Genomic DNA, 21,875 nt, shown 5'->3' on the forward strand with positions numbered 1-21,875 from the left:
GCGAGGACCTTAACCACTATGCTATGGCGCTGGGCCCAAGCCTTGTGTTTTAAGGGAAAAAAAACGAGTATCTGGGAGAGCCTTTGCTGGGAGGTTCCCGGAGCCGGCCAGCTGATTGCACTATGTACTCTGAAGTTTGGTTGTTTTTGGAGCTGCCTTGAGGTGAACAGTTGAAAACAAAGACACTGTGCAATGGGATATTCAAGTAATGGGTGTTTGCAACCTAAGGACGTGATCAGACAGGAATGAAATATAGGGTGAGATGTTGAAAATGACCTCAAATCAGCATTGTTAGTTAGTGAATATCTGAATACTAAATTGTAGTTTAAACTGAGATAGTTCAACAGCTGTAGGGAAACTTGGTCATGTTCAAAGACTTGAAGGCTTGAGGTTTGTGTTAATAACCATTCTTGGAAGAACTGTATTTTCTCTTATCCTGCAATTAAAGCTCCAACAAAAATGCATTCTATATTTAATTTTAGCTTAGAGGCTATTGTAAATTTTCAGTGAAAATTTCTTTTTAGCAAATAATGTTAGCATACTTTTCTGTTGATTTTTAAAGATTTTTTTATTGTAAAATCAGATTTATAGAGAGAAGGCCACAATGGCCAGAGCTAAGGCAGTCTGAAGCCAGAAGCCAGGAGCTTCTTACAGATTTCCCATGCAGGCACAGGCTTTGGGCCACCCTCTACTGCTTTCCCAGGCCACAAGCAAAGAGCTGGATGGGAAATGGAACAACCAGATCACAAACTGGTGCCCGCCCATATGGGATCCCAGCACATGCAAGGCAAGGACTTCAGCCACTAGGCTTCTGTGCTGGGCCCCATACTTTTCTGTTTAAAGAGGGACCCATATCATATTTCTTTTTGTTTAGTGTTTATCAATTGCTTGAAAGGCAGACCAGCAAAGAGACAGAGGGAGATCTTGCATCCACCAATTCATTCCCCGAATGTCCACAACCGCCAAATCTGAGACACAGCAAAACCAGCCCAGATTTTCATCTAGGCTTCCAAGTGGATGGCAGAGGCAGAAGTTCCATCACCTGCCACCCAGGATGCATCCAGATGTGCAGCAGAGGTTCTGTGATTCAGTTGGCACCCTGATGTGGAACGTGAACATCCCAGTGTACCACAGCATCTGCCCCTCGTACTGTATTTCTGAATTTTTTGACTCAGCCACTTTATTGATTTTTTCCTACTTATAACCTTTAGTTTAACTCTTTAAAGATTTATTTATTATTCAAAAATAAGAGGTACAGAGAGAAAGGGAGAGACAGAAAAAGAAAGATACCTTCTTCCATCTGCTGGCTCACTCCCCAGATGACTGCAACATCCCAAAGCTGGGCCTGACCTAAGCCCAGAGCCCTGATTGCTTCCAGGTCCCCCTTGTGGGTGATAGGAGTCCAAACACCTGGGTTATCCTCTGCTGCTTTTCCCAGGCCATGAGTAGAGAACTGGATCAAAATTAGGACCGTGGAGACTCAAACTGGTGCCCATATGGAATGCTGGCATCACAGGCTTTACCCACAATATCACAATACCAGACCCTAACCTTTGATTTTAAAAGTAGAATGAAGCTTTATTATTTATGTAGGATTATAATTAGGTATTTTGTTCCTTATTGGAAATAAAATGGACTGGCATGGTAGCATTTTTTGTGCAATTTACACAGGAACCTTTGACTTCTTTGAACTGCTATTTAATATTAAGTTTACTAGTTTACTAATGTAAACTGTACTTTTAAGTCTGTAGTTCCTGTTAATGGAGTGGTTTCCTCTGGTGTGTCCCAGCCTGCCCACTTACCCTTAAGCTGGTGGCTTGACAAGCTCACGCTGCAGCACTATAGGCATTTGACTTTATAGGCAAGGACATGACATGGCCAAGAGTCAGTACCTCCAAAGTGATACTGCAACAACTCGTCCCAGAGTCACCTTTGCAAATAGCCATGGCCACAGTGCTCCAGGAGGGAGTGCTGGAATCGTGCCAGGCTAATTGAAGAGAACTGTCATTGTTTCTGGACGGGATCTCTATGCTTGTCCTCAGAATGCTGAGGCCTTGACTGCCTGGAGTACATCCATTTTTTTTTTCAACATACCGAAAGAGTCATTTCACACATGCACAAAGTTAAGTGATTGGTGTCTGTGTTAAAAGTTGTGTCGCTGGGGACAGAACTCTAATTCATCCTTTCTAAAATAATTGTTATCAAAGGCATAATGATAATTTAAAGAAATACCTGTTATATTTATGCTCTGGCTCTTTCCACAAAATATTTGAATTGGCTTGCAAAATATGGATTTAAAATAGATAAATGTCTGCATAAAAAAGTCAGGTCTAGAAAATGTATGCAAGGAGCAAGACTAGCAGGTAGAATGTGGAAATGATGCCCTGGGATCTGCGAGTAAACCAAGATGGAGAAATTATGTTCTATGTGAGAGGACTGATACATCAGAGAGAACCTGGGGTGTGAGTGCAAGTTCTGAGGCCAAGCAGTAGCACTGATTGCTTGGCATAGTGTGTAGAGTGTGATGCGCTTGGTCCATGTTGTCATTTCTCTGACTTTGTAGAGGTACCAGCTCTGAACAGCTGTTTTCTGGTGTGAGCTGGAAATGTAGGACTTACAAATAAAGTTAATCAGTGCTGTATCTTGAGTGCTTCCTGAATTTTTACCTGATCTGTAATGTCAGTTGTTTAGGAATAAGTCATTGTGTTATATCATGAAGTGATGTTGGAGGATGTTGCTGGGGGAGAAAAGACAATAATGAAAGCCATCAACAGGAGGGTCTTCTACAGAATTGTTTTGAGCAGTGTTAACATACAGCTATTACGGAAGGCTGCATGTTCTGTAATTCTGATTAAATGAAACCAAACCACTATGGATATTAGAAAAGAATTGTCTTCATTTTTGAGACTAAGTGGGCCATGTCCAAACTCAGTTAATATTAAATTCTTGGAATTACATAGACAGGTCCTGAAATTGCCTTAACTACTTTTTTCCCTTAAGATTTATTTCAAAGGCTAAGTTAGAGAGATTGATTGATTTATCCTATCCACTGGTTCACTCTCCAAACAGCAAGGACTGAGTCAGGAGCTTAGAGCCTCTTTCGGTTTCCCACATGGGTGGCAGATGCGCAAGGGTCTGGGGCCATCTTCACCCACTTTCCCAGGCACCTTAGCTTTGGATCAGAAGTGGGGCAGTCAGGTCATGAAATGGGGCCCAGGTAAGATACTGACATCACAGGCAGCTGCTTAACTCTGAACCACAATGTTAGACCCTACCTTAACAACTTTCTTGGGAATGGGACTATAAGAACAAATGTTCCTAGGTAGAAGATACAGAATGATGACATTAAAAGCCTTATTCTTATGGTATTGGGAAATTACTGTGTTTTTAATTGAAAGTTAGTGATGGGCCCACATGAAGATATTTGAAGTGATCCTTTATGCTATTGGTAAATCTACATTTTTTGATGAATGTCAAGCAATGGTGATTTAGTCAAGCCTATCAGATTTCTCAAGCAAAGAAATTATTTTTTTTTCCATGTCTGAATGTTAGCAGAATTGCAAACAGATCTGAAATTTCAGCCCATAAAAGACTTTGTGGTTTCTTGCTATCTGTTGAGCACAACAGTGTCATAAAGGACAGTGTTAAGGCATACGTGAATTTTGTAGCAGTTTGAAGAAGACTGTTTAAAATTGAGCAAGGTAGAGATACTGACTTCTAAAAGGGAATACTCCTGGGTATGGGGGAAGCCACATGAGAACTCTCATGTTTCCTCACAGTAAGTGCTGATGTTTGAGGAATGATGAAAAAGATTTCTATTGGTACCATGAAAACGAAAGCACAGTTGGTTTTGTTTATTTATTTCTTTCTTTTTCCTATCTGGAATGATAGTGGGGGAGACTGAGACCAAGTGCCTGATCCCTTCCCAGCCTACTTACAGAACCCGGAGCTGCCAGTCTGCCTGACCCCCTCATTTTTTGATAGTATGAAATTCGTTTCTTGATATGGGAACTTTCTGTGCATGTGTCTGTTTGGCTTTAAGCTATTATTTGATAATTTAGTTGTTATTGAAAGTAATTTAACATTCAGATTCTATGAAATATTTTATTTTCTACTGCATAATGAAGAAGTGAGTAGTCATTTGTGAAGAGAAATTACCAAATAGAAATATACTGTAAAGGTTCATTTTCCTACTGTTTAAAATTTTACTTTAGTTTCTAGACCGGCCTTTAATCAGCTTCACTTAGGGAAATTAGATTAATTAAAAATAGAGAACTCCAGATGCTTCAATATGTGCTACCTCAGGTAATTCTGTGCTAACATGAGGAGTGTTCATCAATGTTAAATTATATTGCTGAAGGAGAACTATTGTAATTTTAGTGGGTGATAAGAATTTAAAAGCCACAGATGTATGGAAAGTCTAGAAGTTCATGGAAAATGTAAATTTGGGGGAGAAAAAAGCTATTCCTGGATTTCAGAAATGTTTGCATTGAAATGGACTTTTGATTCTGTTTTTCCATAACTTTTGGATGTGCTCTCATATATAATTTTTAGACAATATTTTGAATGTTCCTGTCTCCTTCCTTTAGCTGAGGTTTTAAAAGGTTGAGGGGTGTGTGAAAGTTGTAAAAAAAAAAAAAGTCTGTTGTGTGTTAAAATGAATCTAATTCAAAAGCCAGAATCTGTCTCTTAGGGCTCCTTTAAAAATTCAGGGGTCGTGTGGGGGGAGGGAAAGAGAAAAAAAGAAGAGGAAGAGGAAGAAGAAAGCCTCAGCTGGTTTCTGAAGGTTTCATGGTATGTCTAGAGTGAACTGGATTTTGTTTGGGCTGAGTATATTGTAAAATGCACAAATAATTGGGTCTGTCTATAGTCATCTTACTCTCCTTTGGGGTTGATGGAAATGAAGGACCAAGTAAACGACTTTTTTTCAGGTGCAAATTCGACCATGGAACCTAAGTGACAGTGACTTTGTAATGGATGGTTCTCAGCCTTTGGACCCCAGAAAAACTATCTTTGTTGGGGGAGTTCCACGACCCCTTCGAGCTGGTGAGTGGAAATAGTAACACCACAATAACAAAACCAACCAAAAAAATCCCCAATGCATTTAGTCTTAACTATTTTCTAAGGTTTCCAGTCACCTAACCCAGTCTCCAAGGCTGTCATGTCATTTTCATTCACTGAGCTCACTTTTTCAAGATGGAGTATTTTCTCCCAAATGCTGTTTTCTTAGTGTGAGAGAATAGATTTCGTTAAATGGTTGTGTTGGAAAAAAAAAAAAAGAAGACCTCTACTTAATGCTTTCCTATATAGCCAGATATTTGAAAATAATGTTTAGAAATGTAATTCTTATACCAGTTAACATTGCTGTATAATGTCAGAAAGGAAGTGATTCCCATCGAAAGTCTGTAGTAACACTTAATGGTGAGTCAAATAACTGCTGGAAATTATACCACTGAGAATCAAATTGAATTCTTCCCAAGTAAAATGAGTTATTGGTTTTGTTTTGTTTTTTTAATGGACTTTAAGAAATGAGTTATTTAGACGTTTTTATTATGTTTTTTCAAAGTTTCCTTTTAAAAAAAAGTTTCTTTCCAATGTTGGAATAATTGTGTTGATGGAACTGAGCAGAATCATAATTGACTGGAACATTTAAGGTGGTATTGAACTGATGGTTTCAGTATTTAAAGCCAAGAAAAATACTAAGCTTTTGAAGCACTTAAATGATTGAACTTTTTTTTAAAAGATGAAAAGAATAATGTTGCCATTGCCAGAATAATTGGGAAAGTATACTGCCTGTATGTATGTGTAAGCAAATAGACTTGGTTCTAAAAGGAAATAAAACAAAAAGCAAAGATAACTAAAGTCCAATTGTAGAAGCAGTTATAAAATGTAGCATATGAATATTTGGCTAGCTGACTTCTTAATTCTGAAAGTTCCTCAGCAATTCTCACATTTATCCAAATCCCAGCTCTTAATCAATACCTGAAACATAGCTTTTGACCTACATAAGAATATAAACCTAGTTTCGTTGAGGAGAACATTTAAGCCTATCGGTTATGATTATAGACTTTTTGGTGGCTGTACTTTTCACAAAGTCAGATATCACTGAGTCTTCTTTTCCTTCTAATGGAAAACTGTGCCAAAAGAACAAAGAATCTAGAATGATGCCTCTCCTTTATCTGCTATTAAAGAGCAAACTCAAGCAAAGGTTGCCTCAAATACGGACAGCATTATCAGATGAGGACAAATGCTTGTACTTTAGAAAACACACTGTGAGTGGAGGTGTTGAGAAATATTGATGACTTCATCTAACTGGTGTGGTGGTGGTAAGGAGTATAGACAGAGGAAAGATCCCCTTTGGTGCCTTTTAGGCTTATGTATTCATTTGAAAGAGTTATAGAGAGAGAAGGAGAGATATGTTTTACATGAGCTAATTCTTTTCCCAGATAGCTGCAATAGCCAGAGCTGGACCAGGCCAAAACCAGCCTCCTGGTACTCCATACAGGTCTCCTGCATGGATGGCAGGAGCCCAAGTTCTTGGCCATCATCTGCTCCTCTTCTTAGGCATATCAGCAAAGTGGCACATCAGAAGCAGAGTAAGCGGAAATTTGGACCGGTGCCCATATGGATGCCAGCATTGCAGGTGGCAACCAAAGTTGTCTTGCTACAATGTTGGTTCCTTTGATATTCTCTTAACTGCTTATGCATTCTACAACTGACATACATTGCTAGTATTCTTGCTGCTGGTTTTTATTTTTTAATTAACTGTAAGTACAGACTAGTTTTGACATTCTAGACCCTCTCCTTTTTTCCTAGGTGGAAATTTGAAAAAAATTCTGAAAGAAAAAAAAAATGCCAATTATAAAATCACAAAATTGGCTTTAACTTTATATGTCCATGTTTAAGTCACAGACATACCAGTTTATTATTTATTAACTAAATTCCATTTTCTATTATTCATCCTTTGTTCTTATCATTTTAATGATTTGAAAAGGTAGGGAAAAGCCTCTGTTTAATTTTTTTTATGTAAATGCTGTTAAGATCCTCTTTGTACATGTGTTCTGTGATCACACTGACATTGCAGAAAGGAAAACCAAAGACACAAAATTCTATTTTTTGTCAGTGTATTTCTGCATTATGCTGCAAGCTCCAAGATTAGACAATAATTATTATACATAGTTATCTTGTCAGAAATGAGAATTTTGTGCTCCTTGCCAAAAGAGTTTACCTTTAATAAGTCTTAATTTAGCTCTTTTTTAAAATGAAGCTTAAGTTTTTGTTTTAATATTTTGTTGTTGTTGGTAATGTGGGTAGTAAGTTAGATTACTTAATCTGATAGAAATGTTCCTCCCATAGTAACAGTTTCCTTAAATTATCTGATTTCTAGGTGGCTAAGTAATCTATGTGATGTCTTAGCAGTTTTCTGTTTATCTCCAGTCTTCCAAATTTAAAATCATTTATCCTAGGCAAAAGTAGTTTAACATCTTCAGCTTTAATCCGTGTGCATAGAATTGGATTTCTATGGAACACAACTGTGTGACCTGGTGTGTGTCTTGGAATAGAAAACTACCTTTAAAAAGGAATTCATTTCAACTTTGCTAGATGATCTTGAGTTAAATAGAGTGCAGTTATTTGAGCAATAAACACTTATTGAGCATCCACTGTGTTAACCGGCACCGAGTAGGTGCATGTCATGCCAGCCTGAAACAGCATCCCACTGTCGTGTTCAATAGGGGATCATATGCAGAGAGGCAAAGGTTTCAGAACAGAGGAAAATAAAAAATGCGTTAATAGAATAATTCAGAATTAATTGGAGGCTAAATTATGTTCTCTAACACAATGATTCTCAAATTTGATTTTGAAATACTTCAGGGATTTTTATTATTTCCAAGAGATATGATAGTTATAAATTCTTAAAAGTTTTAAAACTGTTTCAAATGCTACATACAACAATTTTGAACTAGATATGTATGGATGACATTGTTCAACAGGAGAGATTTTAGATACCCTCATGAATTTTTCATCTTATTCTTGGCCAAAAGTCATCCTACAGTCATTCTTTTGAATCTTGTGAGGTTTTTTAATTTAAATTTTGCAAAACAAAGAGACAAAGATACCAAGAAACGGAGAACTCTGATCTGCTGGCTCATTCCCCAAATAGCCACAACATTTGGTGCTGGGCATGGTAGAAGTCAGGAGCCAGAAATTCACATTTTTTTAATACATTTTATTATTTTATAATACAGTTTCATATTCCCTTATCCCTTCCCCAGTTCCCTCCCCCCCAGTTCCTCTATGTCATTATAGTTCTTCATACTCAGTCATATGTCCATCATTGCAGGCATAGACATTAGGAGCCAGGAATTCAGTCCCTCCCCCTGTCTCACATATGGTGATGGCGACCCAAAACCAGAACTCTCACCCAGCCACTGCCTTCCAGGGTGCATGTCAGCAGGAAGCTATAGTCAGGGGTGGGCCTGGGATTTGAACTCAGGCAATGTACATTATAGATGGCCTAAGCAGCATTTTAACCACTACACAAATTTGGCCCCTTGTGAGGTTCGTTTTCCTTTTTGTCTAATATCTCCCCATTGTAAAACGGGGAAATATTCTCAGTAAAGCTTGTTCCAAATACAGCCCTTGTCTCTTTAGAGAAATACATGAGCATCCCTGGAGAAACAGGGTAGACTGTTTCAAACAGTATTGTCCTTACTGAGGTTGGGTTCCTCCTCTTATCCTTTGAGAAACCTTTTTTAAAATTCCAATTAGGGAGGGCCCAGTGGCTAAAGTCCTCGCCTTGAACGCCCTGGGATCCCGTATGGGCGCCGGCCGTTGCGGCTCACTTGGGGAGTGAACCATCAGATGGAAGATCTTCCTCTCTATCTCTCCTCCTCTCTGTATATATGACTTTGTAAGAAAATAGGTAAATCTTTAAAAAAAAAAATTCCAATTAGGGTGCCCGGTGAGGTGGTCTAGTGACTAAGGTCCTCACCTTGCATGCACCAGGATCCTATATGGGTGCCAGTTTTAGTTCTGACTGCCCCACTTCCCATCCAGCTCCCTGCTTGTGGCCTGGGAAAGCAGTCGAGGACAGCCCAAGGTCTTGGGACCCTGCGCCTGCATGGGAGACCCAGAAGAAGTCCTGGCCCCTGGCTTCAGATCAGTTCAGTTCCAGATGTTGCAGCCAGTAGAGGAGTGAATCAGTGGATGAAAGATTCCATCTACCCATTGCCTGATTGCACTTTCTCTAGCTCAAATGGTACTCATTCCTATTGCCTCTGATTCTTTCCTCCCATCGCCTCCATCAGTGATGGTGGCAAGTCGAGAATGATTGGCATATAGCTACCCTGGTATTTCTCAGGCCTTGTTTTCTGTGTGTACTCCCTGACTCTGTCCACCCACATGCCAGCAAGGGCTGTTGGTAGACGTACCATGCCACCATGTGGCTGAAGTTTGCATAGTCCATAGAGAATCAGAACAGGGGAAATGAGCTGTGGGGCAGGTAACAGCATGCTGCCACTCTTCAGTCAAGTAATATGAACAGCACATCTTCCTGAGTCTCCATACACAAATAGCCCTGTTGCATATCCCTGTATCGTTAGGACCTCCCCAGAATGGATGCCTTTCAACCCTGAAAATATTCTTAACTTTCCAATATCTGATTCACAGCATAGGCTTAAGAGCATGTTCCACTTATTTGAGGTGTGTGACCCGCCCTTGTGAACCAACTCAGCAGTTGTACCAAACCTAGAAAGTCTGTCATCAAGTTTAATCTTCCTTTCTTTCCAAAACTCAAACTTCTTTGTTACACTGAAGTACCCTGTGGCTCTTTCCCATCTATTTTTTCCCCTTCTTTCCAAAATGAAGAAACATGGCTTCCAAATCCACAGTTTGTACAAGCTGTAAGAGAGAACGTGTTATTTCCTGTGGAAGTCCTCATTCCTACACCACCTACTTTGGCTTAGACACTGCCTGAGGTTGCCTTTGAACTTGAAGCAAATGCTAGGAAGAAGACCTTGGGGTGGCATTGGAAGTAGCTGGGGAGACTGCTCTGGTTTCATCTCTGATGTACCAAGGTGGCTTTCAGATTTCTGTAAAGAACCGAGAGCAGGTGCAAGAAGCCATAATTAGAGTTCATGTGCAACTGCAGAAGGGCCAGTTATCACCAGGAAGAGCAATTCGTTGGAATGCTTGTAGGGACTGTCCTTTCCCTCTCCAGTGTGACTCCATGAGGCTGTCACAGGAGCCAGTAGGTAAGTTAGACTCAGAGTACGGATGCTTCAACTGTGGAAAGTTGTTCATGAGACAACTTGAATTGACTTAGTACTGAAAATCATCTTGTCCAAAATATACCATGCCCTTGAATGTAGAGCTACCAGATTTGCCAAAGCTTTTGCTCTCATGATTGCCGAATGAATCTTTTGAAAAGCAGATGAAAAGAGGAAAATGAGAAGTAGTCTGCATAGTTCCGGCTTCCTCAGGGACTGTATGCATGCTGTCACTCTATTATGAACTCCAGACTCCTTCGCCTGTATGCCCTACACCACTGCCCTCTTCCTTCTCAATTAAATATTTAGAACACACTGCCAGGGGCTGCTCTGTCCATGCCTGCCACATAGGATGGTTTGGAATGAGGATTCATTCACTGCTGCAGGCATAGTAGATTATTTTAGTACATCCTTCAGATAAGATACATCATTTTCTCAGTGGCTCAGATTTCATTATCAGGGTTGAGATCACAAGATATAGGCAAACTCATGAATGTTTTAGTTGACTCTTGCAAGATCTTTGTGACTTTCTTGTTTTTCTCTGTTCTCTCCAAGCAGTCAGAATGATGGCCTCACTTCTCATCTCCATCTTTCTTTCAGCAGAGGACAGAAATTTACCTGGGACTTTTCTGTATTAAATGATGATGTTTATTCTAGAAAAATCCTTCAAAGTTTAGTCTCCAAAAGTACCTGTACATTCTGTCATCTGTAAGTGAATGCATACCTTTGATATTAAAAATACAGGATTAGAAATGTATGCAACCAAAGGAAGTTTTACTCTGTTGGACACCTGTGCATTGATGGATAAATGAAAGGTTTTTTGTTAAGATTTATTTATTTTTATTGCAAAGTCAGATATACAGAGAGGAGGAGACACAAAGAGAAAGATCTTTTTCTGATAATTAACACCAAGTGACCACAACGGCCGGGGCTATGCTGATCTGAAGCCAGGAGCCAGGAGCTTCTTCTGGGTCTTCCACGCAGGTGCAGGGTCCCAAGGCTTTGGGCTGTCCTTGACTGCTTTCCCAGGCCACAAGCAGGGAGCTGGATGGGAAGTGGGGCTTCCAGGATATGAACCAGCACACATATGGGACCCCGGCATGTTCAAAGCGAGGACTTCAGCCTCTAGGCCACCGAGCCAGGCCCAATAAATGAGTTTTGTAATGCTACCTCAGAGCATTAAAAGTATTGGAAAAAGTAGTTCCTTAATGGAAAAGTGGTTGCTTTTCTCAGTAATTGGAAACCCTATTTTGTTATTCAATATTTAAAAGTTCTATTTAGTATTTAAGTGACATCCTTTAGGTGTTTGTGTCTACTGAGTTCAACTTGGAGAAAGTCTGTGCTTAGTGAAAAGAACAAATATGAACACCAATGATTTGACTATTGTCTACTTTGCCTCAAAAGTGATCATATTATGAGAGTAGAGATACAGGAAATTTCATCATTCTCCTTCCAAAAACTCTTCCTGTCATTACTTTGGGTTATTTTAGCTTCTTAACAAATTACACTCCATTTGAATGAGCCTTCATCCGCACAAACGATTGTAGATTTGTGTGTGTGTGTGTGTGTGTCCAAGAAAATGACACTATATAAGCTCATAAGTGGAAATGATCTCTTGCTCATTCAAAACCACTGAACTGGTAGCACCATTAGTCAAGCTAGACTCTTTGGCATCTGATGGTGATTCTACAGCAACAGAGTCACAGAGTGTTTGGGCTTGTGGAAGGTGCCTTCTCTGGTGTCGGAGGGTCCCTGATAGTCCTTTGACATCCCCTGTAGAACCTGTAGCTACAGAACTCTTCTCCTTAGCGAAAGCATCAAGCTTGCAGTGCTGCCTGTCTAAATCAGGTACTTTCTTGAGATTGTCCTACTGTGGCAAACAGGTGTTGTTGAGTTCCTTGGCAGTATTCTTTTCCAGTTCACTTACTAGGCTTAGAGGGTGCTCCCTCTCTTAAGCCATTCCAGAGGAATCAAGGTCTTTGGAAAATTGATATTTATTTCCAGTGCCTTGAAGTTACTTATTTTCCTAAGCCCTTTCAATAAGTAAGGAAGATTCATTAATGACTGCCAATAAGAAGTCGGTCTCCAATTTCTTGAACTCCACATGGCATAGCATTAGCTGTAGGTGGAGATCCCTTTAAGCCATCCCAAGTTGTTGAGGTGAAATGTAAGGAACCACTGAACTGATATTTGGGTTATGGGCAGGCTGCTTTTTATGTTGTTCAGAGGAGTGAAATTGCTTTATCCTGCCCAGAACCGAAGTCAGAAACTTCTTGACTGGCAGTGCTCTCTTGGCTGGTATGACTCAAAAGTTTTAACCATATTGGGATATAACTGGAATGGCTTGCCTCTGCTCTGTCTTTAAGAGTGTGGGCTGTTATTGCTAGCTATTTTCTCATCTTTTGAAAATTATCTGTTGATTGCAGACCTTTCTTATTTAAAATAGACACTTAAGATACAATCACCAAGGTTGTCTAATAGGAGAAAAAGTTTTGAACAGGTAGAAAAATGGCCTTTCTGGCATAATGGCTTGGTTTTTCTTACTGCCTCAGTAATTTCCCGTTAGAGAAGCTGCTGCTACTTGGCTTTTCTTCTGTTCAGGGAAATCTGCTGTGGTACTTACACCATTCAGCCCTTGGATCTGATGCAAAACTCTTGCCCACCAGGCAGTGCTGCTCACCTTCCCCTGAATCCTGGTTCCTGTTGAGCTCTCCTGTGTGCTGGTTAGTGCAGCTCGGCTGTGGTTGAGGTCATCTGTCTTTCCAAATAACTGAGTTATGTAGGTGTTAGAGGGAAATGGGTTTTTTAGGATCGCTCCACAGAAGTAGCACAGGGAATCTTTTGAACTTAACACTGTCTGCTTGACTTGAAAGAACTGGTCATACCTGAAGAAGGTGCTGTCCAGTGCCACGTAAACAAATACTTTCAGGCCGTTTGGAATGCAGGTAAGCGTTACGTCTTTCCTTAATAACCAGGAAAATAATTAAGCGCCTACTCTGCAAGCGTTTTGTAAATATACCTGTATAAAGGCATAGTTAGAAGCAAAGTGGCGAAGTCTGCAGATCCAGTGGGCTGAGTGTGTTTTTACTGCTTTGGTGGCAGTCGGGTGCTCCCTGGCACAGTGTAAGGGCTCAAAAAATGTTCATTGCTTCTGTTAGTTAAATACTTGTATTATTTAGAATTCAATGTGAGAGGTAGTGTGGAGATATCTCAGTTAAACTAGAATAAAGTCTTTAAAATCCTCAGTTTTTTTATATGTAGAGATTAAGGCTGTAAACAGTAATTACTATAGTTGAAATGAGGCATTCTTTCTTTCTGTAGATTAACCTAACAGTGTGACATTGCTCATTGGTTTCAGTTCTGGAAGTCAACAAGTTCGACTGTTATTAACATGTTAGGACGTCATGAAATGTTTTGCCTTATCCAGAGCCATTCTGGTGGACTAAGCAGTTAGGAACTAGAACAAATAGATTATCCCTCATATTGTTGCTGAGGTTCTGATTGTGTAGCTCTTGCATGAATGATTGTAAAATCTTAATTTATTTTCATTTCATTTAAAAGTTTCATGAGGCTCACCCCTGATTGAGTTGTAAGACAGGTATGGACATTCTTCATAAAACTTAACATGGATTTTTTTTTCCTTAATTACACTGCATGATCCTCAGATAATTCTTCCTCCCTCTAGGCAAGATTACCTCCCAGAGATTTATACATAGCTATGTTTATTTTCTTGCAGTTGAACTGGCAATGATCATGGACCGTTTATATGGTGGTGTCTGCTATGCTGGCATTGATACAGACCCAGAGCTGAAGTACCCCAAAGGTGCTGGCCGTGTGGCGTTCTCCAATCAACAGAGTTACATTGCAGCCATCAGTGCGCGCTTTGTGCAGCTCCAACACAATGACATTGACAAACGGGTAAGCAACTACTCAGAGTAGAATTGTATTCTGAGGTGTCTTGAGTCTTGAGTGAGCAGCTCTGCCTTGCATGGCATTAGGCCATGTGTTCAGCTAGGCTGCCCAAGAAAGAGAATGTCCTTGATATTTAAGGCGTTAATGAACCCTCTGCCTCATCCATCTCCAGGTTACCAAAATAGCCCCTATAGAATGTAGCGTGCCAAGCAAGTGCTGCCCAAGAGATGATGCTACAAAGTAGAGGGGAGGGCTACACATTGCAGAGGTGTTGTAGCTCTGGAGTTTATACAGAAGGCAGGTGTGGGAAGGTCCTATCTTCTCCTTAGCTGTAACTCAATCACCCAAGATTTTCCTACACTGCAAGACGGAGAGGGTGGGTGCTGAAGACAGCCCTGGGGCCTAATGATAATCCGGTTTTGAGGTTTGGACCCAAGGTCAGGCTTACAGGGTAAGCCCTTGGAGCTGCAGCCTGAAGGGACAGGCGTGTGACATCACTGCCTTACACGGTGCCTCCAGAGTAAGCAGTGGGAGCCCCGACTGCAATGCCAGGCTCCAGCCTCTGCATGTTGTACAGGGGAAGATGAGAAGGGTTAAGGGTGTGCATGTTGTTCTGGTCTGGGCGCTCCTGAGATCTCCTTCCAGAGCCTCAGCCTTAGAATGATCGAGGTTGAAGGATTCCTCATGGCAGTCCCACCAGAGAGCTGACATCTGACCTTGCCATTACCAAGCTGTGCACACTGCACACGAGGGTGACTACTCTAGCTCTCAGGGCTTTGGTGTGACTTGTCTGTAAAAGGGACTTTAGTGACTTTAGTGCTTGCATCTCATAACCTTCACTGGATAATTTGAAAGCAATATTCCAGTAATAGTGAAATTCTCACAATTAGGCTTGTCACAGGGAAATCAGTATTCTGTACTTTGCATTATTAACATATGAATATATTACGTATTTTAAGAAAAATGCTAGCACTACATTAATGAAGGTTGAGAGCTATTGACTTATGTTTCATTCAGCTATCAGGTTTTAAAAACCTTTGCTAATAAACACAGAGTTCTTTGTTGGAAAGCTGTCTTATTTGTTGCTGCAGTTGACAGTACGTTTGGGGATCTTCCAATTCCCTTACACTGAGATTTATCTGACTCCCTTCAACTCAAGCAGTTGACCTAAGCCTGAAGAGTCTTGGCTTCTTGTATGGGTGGAAGCAACCTAGTTTGTTTTCCTCAGATGGCAGAACTAGTAGCTGTTGGGAAAGCAGATCCCAGAGATAAAGAAAGGAACCTGGGAAAGGGTTCCGTTCCCACAGGAGGTCATCAGAGTGGGAGCATGGGGGATTGCTGACGGTGAGGTGTAGTCCCTGTTCTTCCCTGCTGTCCCCCAGCTTCCTGGCCTTGGCTGGCCTTGGCCAAGGTGCAAACCATTTTCTTTCCGCGGAGGTGTCATAGCCAGCTCCTTCCTGCGCTGGCTCCCTTTTCATTGTTCGTCTGTGGAGAGTGACACTCCATGCCCTCTTCTTACTCAGCCCTCTTCTGAATCTCTTCTTGCTGTGTATATAGCCAATAACACCTTATTTTGTTGTTTCTAGAATTTTGGACCTCTGTTAAATTGTACCCATCATAGGTGCATTTTTAGATTCACTCATTGTTTTATTTTTATTCTTCTTTCTCTCGAAGCTTAAACTTCAGGTTTTTCAGAGAGCTCGCATTATAAACACATCAATATTTCCTCAGGTTTTTAGGAATGGTCTTATGGCAAAGGTTCTGAAACTGGTGTGCTAAAGTCAGGAGCCCAGGTCCATCTGTACTCACAATCTTCTTACTGCAAATTTTGATTCTCTCCTTCCTGCTTATCAGGGCTTACAGTTGTCTTGAAGCTGAGATCTTGACCATTCTAAAAAGCATCAACCCTTATTACTCTTCTACTCAAAGCCATGCCTCCTTTATTCTCTATTCCTTTATAAACAAAGACTCAATGGAACCAGGATTTTTTCAAAATGCCATTTCTATAGATGGCCATTTTGGGGGCCACTTGATTCCTGTTCCCATGCCCTTTCACTGTTAACTGTGTGAGCATGGGATGGCACCACCTGCTGAATTGCAATGCCTGGCCAGCATGCCAGACTGCTCAGTAAGTGGAGCTTCCACATGGCAGGCCTGTTTGAAGTGAGTTCTCTGTGGCTGCAGTCCTGTGTAGACTGGGAGGGATACAGGAAAAAGAAATCAACCAGTGAATTCCCTTTTTTACTTTTGTGTCCAACCTGTTTTACTCAAAAAGGCATTTATTTTAAGAGTGTTTATTTATTGATTACAGTTATTGTTGTTCTTTGGCTAAGCATTTAGAGGGAGTGATTTATGAGGGAGATAGAGCCTTAGGACACTTGACTTGTGCTCGCCATCTTAGAGACATTTTAGCTTGCCCATGGAATGTAAGGTAACGTGTCAATATGCAGCATTTATAGAATAAATGAATCCTGCAGGTCTGGCACTTCCATTTCTGCAGTCATTTCCCTCATCCAGTATATCATGGTCTCTGGTGAATAAGTGGATTTTTTTTCAAGATTTATACATTTTTTTATTGGAAAAGCAGATTTACAGAGAGAAGGAAAGACAGAGAGGAAGATCTTCCATCTGATGATTCACTCCCCAAGTGGGCTGTAACAGCCAAAGCTGAGCTGATCTGAAACCAGGAACCCAGAGCTTCTTCCAGGTCTCCCACGCAGGTGCAGGGTCTCAAGGCTTTGGGCCGTCCTTGGCTGTTTTCCCAGGCCACAAGCAGGGAGCTGGAGCAGCCAGGACATGAGCTGTCATACATATGGGATCCCGGTACATGCAAGGCGAGGACTTTAGCTAGTAGGCTTCTGTTCCAGGCCCATAAATGTTTTATTTGTAACAGCTTTGTTAAGCTGTTATACAGATTGGCATACTGTATAATTCACCTGTTTAAAATGTGCAATAGAATAGTTCAGCTTATTTACATCATTATAAAACCATTACCACAGACAATTTTTTAAAGGTTTGTCTTATTTTTATTTGAAAGCCAGAGTTATACACAAAAAGAGATACACAGAAAAAGATCTTCCGAGCTGTGGTTATGCAACAAGGTGGAGGAATCCACCATGGTGGGAGGGTTTGGGGAGGGGTGGGGAGAACCCAAGTATCTATGTAACTGTGTCACATAATACAATGTAATTACTGAAGTTAAATAATAAATAATTAAAAAAAAAAAAAAAAAGAAAAAGATCTTCCATCCACTGGTTCACTCCCCAAATGGCCACAACAGTAGGAACTGAGCCGATCTAAAGCCAGGAGTCAGGAGTTTCTGCAGGGTCTCCCACATGGATGCAGGGGCCAGAGCACTTGGACCATCCTCCACTGCTTTCACAGGCCATAAGTGGTGAGTTGGGTTGGAAGTAGAGCATCCAGTACATCAACTGGTGCCATATGGAATGCCAGTTCTGCAGACAGAGCCTTGGCTTACTATGCCACAGTACTGGCTCCTTGACTCAGAAGTGTTCCAATACATAACCTTCAAGTTTGCAATGAGAGAACTGATTGCACAGGAACAGCAATGGGGAGGTGCGCTGCATATATCCTCTGTAATCACTCAGCTCATAGGGGCAAAATTCTACTTCTTTAACTTGTGCTCTTCAAAGTCACAAAAAACAAAGTAGCCCAAGGTTTTGAGACAAACTTGTGAACCTCATTATATCCATAATCAGGCTTGTTTTCATTGCATTGAGTTGATAAAGCTATTCAGAGTTGTATTTGGCCTCCTGGTTAACCTATCAGTGGGACATTCACATCTTATATTGAGTGTCTGAGTTCAAGTCCCATCCCCAGCCTTAATCCCAGCTTGCTGCTACTGTACTCTGGGAGGCAACAGTGATGGTCCAAGGGGTTGGATCCCTGTCATGTGTAGGAACTCTTGGGTGGAATTTCTAGCTCCTGATCTGACTTAACCTATTTCCCAGAAGTTGTAGCTGTTTAGAAAATGAACCAGTAGATAGAAACCCTCTCTGTCTCTCAAATAAGTAAATAAGTGTTAATTTTTGAACACACACAGATTTGTACTATGGGATGTGTAGGACTAATAAAAGTAGAAAGAACTTTGTAGTTCCTTGCAGAGTTGCCCTGATCTTGACCCTACCACCTATGCCCAAGTGCTGAATGGGAACATTATGGCAAACATAATGTTCTCAGTACAGTGTAGAATAAATTCATGGTGATATTTAGGAGACCAAACACTAGTAGCTCCATGTAAGGCTGTCAGAGATGCTGGATATCTAGAGTTGTCACTTGCCTAGAGTTCCTTCTTTTTGGTCTGACCAGTTCAACTTTATTCCGTGCCCAGGTCATTATTTATGTAGCAAACACAGTGATGATTCAGAATCATCATTTAAAATATATCTTTTCTCTCCTTTAAACCTTTTGATGTTTACTGTCCTAAGGATAAATATCAAAAATTTTAAATTGCCTAAATAATCCTTAATGTACTGTATATTTCTGCCATAACTCTGTATTTTTCTCCTCCTCCTCTTGAGCCAGCCAAAATTCGCCTTTTTCTCTGCTCCTCACGATTGTTACACATAGTATTGTGTGGCTAATAACCACTTTCACTTCAGGTGTCAGCTTAATTGTGATTTTCTTTTTAAGATCTACTTACTCACTTCAAGGGGAGAGAGACAATGGTGCATCTGCTTGCTTACTCCCCAGAGTGGCTGCAAGAGTGGGGATGGGCATGGCCAGATGTGGGAGTCTGGAGCTCCATCTGGGTTTCCAGTGTGAGTGGCAGGGGCCCATTTACTTGGACCATGCTTCACCACTTGCCCAGGCACTGGGTGAGAAGCTGGATTAGAGGTGGAGCAGCTTAGATTCCAGTCTGTACTCTAATGTGGGTTGCCAGCACTGCCAGAAGCAGCTTAACTCTCTGTGCCACGTTGTCAGCCACAGATGTGATATATTTTTTTGGACTCCTTTCTTCATTGTCGTTGTGTTACATACCATGGAAATGACATAATGCCTTGTTTAATATTTATCCACTCTGTTAAACAATACAGTCTATGAGAGCAATAACTGCATTTATTTGAAGCTAACTGCTGTTTACTCAGTCCCTGATACACAATGGACATACATTAATGATTTACTTTTGAACGAATGAATGAATGAATTGCTAGGTGACTCCAGTTGGAGGCCAACTTTGGCTTGTCCATCTGTCTATCAGAAGTCACTTTGCACAGCTTTACTTATTATAAACAAGTATTTGAGAAACACACTTAGATTTGGATGTTTAGAATATCAAAAAGTGTTTTTTGACATTTAGTGCATGGCCTGTGCCTACCCCTCTTTTTTTTTGCAACTGCAGAGAATCCAGGAGAGATTTGGAGACTTTCTTAAGACCCCTGCCAGCTCAGTAGAGGGACTCTGCTCATGAGCCTCCCTTCCCAAGCCTTGTTGCTCATCCATGGCATAATAGCTCTTCAATCCCACTTCTTCTATGAAGTCCTTTCCCCATCAACCCAGACTAGAAGCTTCTAATACGAGAGGTCCCTTATTGAATTTTCTATATTTCATTGTCTCAAATAACCTTTCAGGAACTTGTACTGCATGAGTCAAAGCATAGCTAGAATTTATCCAGATTTTCTAGTAGTATAGATCATTTTGAAAAGTAATGTAGGTTAAGCTGCCACCTGTGGCACCTTAGATCCCATCAGAGTGCCATTTCCAGTCCTGGGTGTTCCTCTTCCGGTCCAACTCCTTGCTGGTCTTGGAGGGCAGCAGAGGATGGGCCAGGTGTTGGGCCCCTGCGGGATCCAGAGGACCCTCATGCGGGATCCAGAGGCTTTGGTCTGACTCAGCCTTGGCTGTCACTACCATTTGGAAGGAATCAGTGGACAGAATAGTGTGTGCTCTCTTTCTCTCTGTCTCCCCGCCACCACCATCACCACCTCTGCCTCTGTCTTGTCTCTGTGACACCACATTTCAGAAAAACAGATCAGTCTTTTCAAAAAAAAAAAAGGTCCTGTGCTTTTTGTAGTGTTTTTTAAGGTTGTATTTATTTATTTGTCAGGACACACACATGGAGAGAGAGATCTCTAGTCAGTGATTTACTCCCCAAATAGCTGCAAAAGCCTGACCTAGCCCGGGCCAAAGGCAGGAGCCTGGATCTCCATCAGGTCTCTCACACAAGTGGCAGAGACTCAACCACTTGGGCCACCCCCCGCTACTTTCGCAAGCACAGTACCAGGGAGCTGCTGGAACAGAAGAAGCAAAGCAGCCAGGACTCAAACTGGTGCTGTAATATGGGGTGCTGGCTTAACAAGCAACAGCTTAGCCTGCTGTGTCACAACACTGGCCCCCTTTTACAGTTGTTTTGCTTTTACTTTTCTTTTAAAAAAGAAGTATTTGAAAGCTAGATGTATGCAAATAACTTCCATCCTCCGGCTGGAGCTTGGCCAGGCTGAAGCCAAAAGTTTCAGCACAGTCTCCCACATAGGTAGCTGGAGCCTGGGTACCTGGGCCTAGGTATCTGGTTCCTGCTCACAGCTTTCCCAGGAACATTAACAGAGAGCTGGAATGGAGGTGGGACATCCAGAACTCAAACCATTGTTCATTTGGGTTGGTTTTCATTCCTATGTTACATCTTCATATTAAACCTCCTTCAGATCAGTATGAACCAGTGTAACTCTACTGGATTATAATATTTAATGAAAAAATGTGGCAGGAGTAGTGTCACAGTGACCCAACATCATCATCATCATTATTATTAACAACACAGATGTCATTTGTGTCCCAGTTTTTACCCCCAAGGAAAACTCATTAGCATTCTTAAAATGAATTGAAGTTTACATTATGTATATCTTGTGGCTCAGGTTCACTAACCAGTTAGTGATTTATCCCTGAATTCAGAGTACCAAGGTTTTATAGCATTCAGCACAGCAGTGTTGGCTTGTGTTTCTTCTACATCAACACGTGTAAGGCACGTGATGCTCTTGTGGGTGACAGAGGATCCCTAGAACACCAACAGGGCATCAGTGGGAGAAGAACAGCACCCCAAACCCATCCTTTACCCCACCTCCCAGAGAAGAATTACAGTATTAAAAAGTGGAACTGGTTTGGGAACTGGATGAGTAAGTCTACTGTCAATCTTGGTATGACCATGGGCAAGCTATTTAACCTTTTTGTGTCATATCATTGCCCTGTGGTGGTAAGAGCAGCAGCCTAACCTCATAGTTTATTGCTCAAATAAACAACAGCAGATGAAGAAGTGGCCTGAGAAACTGTTAGGCTCTGCAGATGTTGATTTGTTTTAATACAGACCCTGACGTAGTTGAATTATGCTTTTGCCCCCAACTATATCACTTTCTGCCCTTGTTCTTCTTTTAAAGTACTGACTCACTTCCAATAAGATACCTCACTATAGCAAGATAGATGAAATCAGGGCCAGCGTCATGGTGCGGCAGGCTGAACCACCCTTGCATTGCCTATACCCATATCAAGCTGCTGGTTTGAGTTCTAGCTACTGTGCTGTGCACTTTGAATCTAGCTTCCTGGTAATGCTTCTGGGATACGGCAGAGGCTGCCTGAAACACTGGATTTCCTGGCACCCATGTTAGAGACCTGGATGCAGCTCCTGCTGCCTGGCTTGAGCCTGGGCCAACACTGGCTCTTGGGACCCTTTGGACAATTAGCCAGCAG

The 21,875-nt window shown here is 41.3% G+C and overlaps 1 protein-coding gene across 15 annotated transcripts in view; it reads left to right on the top strand.

Annotated features, from left to right (window-relative positions):
• Positions 1-21,875, top strand: part of CPEB3 (cytoplasmic polyadenylation element binding protein 3) — a 214,996-nt gene that overhangs the window by 167,447 nt on the left and 25,674 nt on the right. For all 15 annotated transcript variants that reach the window (XR_009246476.1, XM_058671353.1, XM_058671352.1 and 12 more), the window contains 2 exons: positions 4,932-5,046; positions 14,005-14,186. Coding sequence is in view for 14 of the 15 variants with exons in the window: in XM_058671353.1 (XP_058527336.1) it covers positions 4,932-5,046; positions 14,005-14,186 (297 nt within the window). In the remaining variant the exon portion in view is untranslated. The remainder of the gene's footprint in view (positions 1-4,931; positions 5,047-14,004; positions 14,187-21,875) is intronic.

Source organism: Ochotona princeps, chromosome 13 (genome assembly GCF_030435755.1).
Source record: "Ochotona princeps isolate mOchPri1 chromosome 13, mOchPri1.hap1, whole genome shotgun sequence".
Lineage (NCBI taxonomy): Eukaryota > Metazoa > Chordata > Mammalia > Lagomorpha > Ochotonidae > Ochotona > Ochotona princeps.